Raw genomic sequence first — 5,832 nt, 5'->3', positions numbered from 1 at the left:
CCCCCGCTTTTTTTTTTTTACTCCCTCCCCTAAAAGATAGAGGGAATAGCTAAGATATAGAATGGATTCATAGAACTGAACTTTGGAGGCGAGGAGGAGAAGGAGATTTTAAACTAGTTTCTCTATAGTAGAGGCAAAGAGCAACTCTGCTCTTTAGGCCCAGGGTTAGAGAAATGTTCAGAAGTCATTGGTACCGCATTGGGAACAAGTTGAGTTTGTGCTTATTTTAGTTCCAAATGCTTCCTTAGCAGCAACTCTTTTAGCCATGAATACACTCATTTTGGTCTTCTTTGGCATGCTAGGAGCTAAATGCATTACAAAAATGGAACTAAGTTTAAATCTTTCTATAATCAGTTTAAATAACAAACTGCTTTGAGTGAGTTACCAAATTCCTGGTGCACAATGTTAATCCTACTCACTGGCCTGGAGGCAGAGAGGCTTTTGCTCCTATGATTTGTTAGCACAGACAAGATGATGCATCCAAAGAATGTGCAATCAGACCTGTGTGAAACTTGGCGGATTGTCTTAGCAGGGTTCAACTAAATCTTGTTTTCATTTTTGGTATGCATGTGCTCCTGTATGTGCTTGTAAGCTCTGATATTCACTTTGATTTTTGAATGAAACCCAAACCTCAGACTGAAACTCTGTTGAAAGCACCAGGCTTTGCCATGTTTCTGGTCAAACTGTTGGCCCAAACAAGCTGAAAGTTGGCAAATCCGTCAGCATAGTGACCGGAGCTTTCAGGTAGGCCCTGAAAACTCTTGTGTGGTGTGGGGTGCAACCACTGGAAGATCATGGATATGTCAAGTCCATATAATCCAGGAGATATATAAGTATGGCTCAGGTTTGTCTTGCTGGTGCAGAGACATAAGCAGAGACCAGGGTAATTCAGTCTTTCAGTATGGTGCTTCCATTACTGTTGCATATTAGGAGCAACATCTCACTTAAGGATAGAAAAGAGAAAGATAACACATTATCTTTCTGGAAGTATCCAGCATGGAAGAAGAGGGGCTGGGTAAAAGCAAAATGACACAGACTTGGTATTCTTAATTTGGTACACAGGCGGAAATTGTTAACAACCTTTTCATTTGTTTGAAGTGTCTTTCTACATTATGCTCTTTAGAGCATGGTCATGGACATATTACTGTTGGTGTACATTTTGGTACACTGAAATTCAAATGTAATTCACATGGCTTTGCATTTAGACATTCTAAAAAAGTGCACCTACCTGAACAACCTGCTAGAGGAGACAGGAGGTAAACAAAGGGATCTAGAGAAATTATTTGCAGCCCTTTTCATATCTTTGAATCCCCATTTTTAAGCCTGGGAACTCTAAGTGACACATGGCTAGAATGATTGGTCTGAACTGACTAATATAATTCCATTAATTTCTATTGATTTATCTAGGAGGCTGTCTGCATGGTCTAATTTGACCCATCTGGATTTTTTTAACCCTGGGTTTCAACAAAACCTTAAATTTTTCCAAGGACTTTCTCCTATATTGTTTTCATCTTCAGTTTCCATAATCTTAACCTGAAGAAAGAGAAATTTTATGGTAGAATACGATAGAAACAGAACTCTAGTAATGTCAATAACCAAAAGAAGCCTGTCCTACTATAGGTTCAGTCTTCATGTGTCATTTGGTAGCTGATTAATTCTGTATTTCATCTATTTATGAAGTTTTTACTGTACATTTTGCTACTGCAGGTTGACTGTGTACCTGTTCCATCTTTAATATACCTCCTCAAACCAAAAAAACCCCAATCAAACAACAAAAAATGCAGCCAAAGCCATTATAGGAGTTTTGCCTTTTACAGCAGAACATGCATGTTTTAAACTTTAACTTTATGTGTTCTTATATGTATATCATGGGATCAGAGTGTGAAGTCAGTGCAGCTGACACACACAGTGGTAAAGAGTTTGCCTCTGTCAGTGTACCCACTCCTGGAGGTGGCAGCCTTATAAGTAGTATTGGCTAAAAGTTTGACCTAAGTCTAAAAATGGTTTTCAAGACAATCTGAACTCAAAAGTGTGGTGATGAGTCTCTATGAAAATATATCTTGTGTGTATTAGCATGTATGTAAGATGCAGCAATTTGAAAGAATCCATTCAGCATTGAAAACGCAGCAACTATTGGGGTGGACCACGGCAGGTGTGTGGTGGTAACTGCAACAAAGAACACAGCGACCCAACAGTGGGGTCATAAAGTGGTAGAATATACTTACTCTGAAACTATGCGACACAGCATTATTAGCTGGTCTGTTTTCTCTCTTTTTTTGTTTGTGTGCTTGCTTCATTTTGTTTTTCTTAAATGCCAGGGAATTATTCTGTGAACCGTATGATAAAAACTAACCAGCTTTTACAGATACAGGGTTGAATGATATGGTATCATTTGAATAAATTACCTTTGGTCTGCTTTCCTTATTTTTCCTACCTGTTTGCTGTTTGGCGTTTTTTTTTAGGTTTGTGACAAGGTTTATTGAGCTGGATGGCCTGAGCTGTTTGCTGAACTTCCTGAAGAGCATGGACTATGAGACCTCAGAGAGCCGTATACACACATCCGTTATAGGGTGTATCAAGGCACTGATGAACAACTCCCAAGGACGGGCTCATGTCCTGGCTCATCCAGAGAGTATCAACATCATCTCCCAGAGCTTACGGACTGAGAACATTAAGACCAAGATTGCTGTGCTGGAGATCCTAGGAGCTGTCTGCTTGGTACCAGATGGTCACAAGAAGGTCTTGCAAGCCATGCTTCACTACCAAGTCTATGCTGCAGAAAGGACAAGATTCCAGGTACAAGGAAGATACTTTGCCAGAAATACCCAGTATGATGAATCTCTGCAGGGGGTGATTTTTACAATGCACGTATTGCAAACTTGCTAGGTAGTAAAAAGGAAATACTTCTCATTTTGTTTTAAGAAGGGCACTTCCTTATATGGATTATCAGCCTATATACTTTTTTTTTTCCAAGACCCGATTGCTTGTCATGAATGCTAATTCAAAATCTCCTATATTTTACCTTAAAATGGAGGCTTGCTTTGTTAAATGAAAGCTGCTAATTCTGTTCCTACTCAACCCTGATGGTATTTCTGGGGTGGTAATCGTTTGTTCTACGCTAGAAGCTGAAGCCATGGAATTCCAGGAGCCTCTGTACTAATTTTAAAACCTTAAATTAGTAACAAAAAAGTTGTGGATTAAATAATAGAGACAGTGGATTAAATAATGAACAGTGAAGGCACTTCAGTTGACACTTAGCAATCAACTTGTGAAACGTCACCACTTAGCAATTGTTGGCTCAGGTATCTCCCATTCAGAACACAGAAGGGAATCTCAGTCTCAGAGACCTTGAGGTAGGTCAGTGGATCATTGATAGGCTTTCATTGTGGATACTGTTGGCTGCTATTTGAAGTTCCTCTTCCTAGTGAACTGAGCACCTTTACAAAAAGATATAACAGAATCCTCCTCCCCAGCTAATGCATGAGTGGATTTGGGGCTACAACAAGCAATGACTGTAAAAGTGAATGGCGAAACAGTCTGTGATCATGAACAGTAGCTGCCAATGTTTGTTGTTTGGACTGAATGCACTGTGGGGTTCACTGGCTGTGACTCAGACCTGAAACTGGTATGCAGGAGATCTTGGTTTGGTATTAACCTATACGTAGCATTGCCAGGTCCACCCCTCTATGTGCACTGCCCCATCCAGCTTGCTCTCTAGTCATTATCTGAAAAGGAGAATCCTTCCTGAATTAATCTGACATTCTTGTATACCTTGGAGACAGATGGGGGTGACCTTAGATGCTCAGCAAAAAACAGTGGTAACTCACAGCCCTGGCAACAGTTGTGGTCCTGTGTTAACTTGTCCTTACTTGACCAAGTGATTGCTTAATAAGCCCATGTGGAAGATAGACCTGAGTTTACTCAGTGTCTCTGCTTTGGGTCCTCTCTCTCTCTTTTTTTTTTCTTTTCTTCATTTTTTTAAGTTGGTTTGCAATTTACTGAATGACTGATAAGGCATTGCAGGACAAAGTGTGGTAGCGCAGGTCTCGTGAGCTTTTGAGGAATCTGGTGTAATGATTTGCAGATGCTTACTAACTCTCACATTCATGAAACAGTACTTTGCATAAATGCTTGCTTTTGACAAAATGCTTTTCTATTGGGGAAAAAAATTAAAGATGAATGGATACTGTCTCTTCTCTTCTTGCTTAAGCAGAACAAGAAAAATCCCCACCCAAACTCCAAAATGATTTAGTAGATGGGATGTGTTCTTGTTTGCAATTTCTAACTCGTGTCTAGATGCTGGAATGGGATTTTCCAGTACACAAAGCAATAGCTTAAGTGTAATTTTGAGGAGGTAAAGATTCATTCAAAGACATTCCTCATCCATCTTCAGTCATTTTCATCTAACAGAGAGACTGGGGATTATTTTAAATGTTGATGAAACAAATGTGGTCATGGTCTTCCTTACATTTTAGTGGAAGGCTCTCTGATACTCCAGGATTTATCAGCTAAGACAGTGTTATATCTCTTTGCCACTTGCTCTCTCACACCTGTGTCTCAGAACAGTCTTTCAGCTTATTATCAAGAGAAGCATCCAGTGTAACTTGACTGTGGGAGGCCATTTTAAGAAAAGGGTGAACTGATAACTCTTATTCTATGCTTTTACTGTAAACTTCAAAGATGTGGTGTACAATGAAAGCCAGTGAAAGCCTTTTTTTTTCTTTATACTAGTCCTGACTGTAATCTTCATAACCCAGATTTTGCAGATATCTTAAGAGATCCTTAAGGTTTCAAACTGAACTCTTGTGGATGTGTTTCCTGTAGCTTGGGCAACTAGTAGCATCACTGAGTGTATTGAAGTGTCCAAATGGTTTAGAGCTTTCAGCTTTAGGTTGACTTTAACTGGCCACACCTAATCACTTTTATATTGAAAGTGATCCCCCACAACTGGAGATCTGGCAGAACCAAAATATGAGAATTCTTTCTGTGAAAAGTAATAAAAAATGAACTAAACTGTAGGAACAGGAGAAATATACTTTGAATGTGCAGAGAAGGAATTTATTCCTTTAGCACTGTGACTTTCTGGTTCATTATTGCAGACTAATTCTAATGGGGTGGGAGAAGGAAAACAGGGAACTGTAAAGATATGGGTCAGTCTTTCTCTAGATCTAGCTCTGTAATACAATGGCCAAATTAGAGACACAATACCTAAGAGGAGAATAATTTCAGATGCTCAGTTCTGGAAATAAGACTCAATTCTTATGAAGTAAAAAGCATGGGGCTTTCTGGAAACTCTACTGAGCTCACTTTTATTGGAATGTCCAATAAATAATTTACAGCTAACGCTGATCTCTGACAACATCAGTGCAATTGTTGCGCTTTCTTAAATTGCCTTCGTGACAACAGTGCTTAGTAATATTCTTCGTCCCCTTCAGCCACCTCGCTGTCAACTTATCCCTCCTCATTTATGAAAGCTGGCACTTTGTTTGTATAGTCTGTGTTTGGATTTATTTTCCCCTCTTGCAGATTGCAGTAAATCTGAGTGTCCCACTCTCTCTACATCATCTGTGATGACCAGCACAGTACTTTGAGGAATCAGGAGGTAATGGAAGAAACACTGTTCCAGATCTGTTTTTCCCCGACACAAATTGTTTTCTTTTTTTTTTTCTTTTTTTTTTTTTTTTTTTTCAGGGGATTTTTATAGGTATGTATGGCATAATGGGACCTGGTTACCTTAAAATAGCCAACTGATTCCTCCTCCCAACTCCTTCAGAGAAGGGGTGTTATTATCTCCAGTAATAAATGGAGGGGCAGGAGGAGCAAGGTGCGATT

General features: G+C 39.4%; 1 protein-coding gene across 5 annotated transcripts in view; it reads left to right on the top strand.

Annotated features, from left to right (window-relative positions):
- DAAM2 (dishevelled associated activator of morphogenesis 2) overlaps positions 1 to 5,832 on the top strand; it is a 217,830-nt gene that overhangs the window by 146,299 nt on the left and 65,699 nt on the right. For all 5 annotated transcript variants that reach the window (XM_014950958.1, XM_014950957.1, XM_014950954.1 and 2 more), the window contains one exon: positions 2,463 to 2,796. In XM_014950958.1, the coding sequence (XP_014806444.1) occupies positions 2,463 to 2,796 (334 nt within the window). The remainder of the gene's footprint in view (positions 1 to 2,462; positions 2,797 to 5,832) is intronic.

The sequence above is a fragment of the Calidris pugnax genome, unplaced genomic scaffold (genome assembly GCF_001431845.1).
Source record: "Calidris pugnax isolate Ruff unplaced genomic scaffold, ASM143184v1 scaffold24, whole genome shotgun sequence".
Taxonomy (NCBI): domain Eukaryota; kingdom Metazoa; phylum Chordata; class Aves; order Charadriiformes; family Scolopacidae; genus Calidris; species Calidris pugnax.
This window is presented reverse-complemented; position numbering and strand designations above follow the sequence as displayed.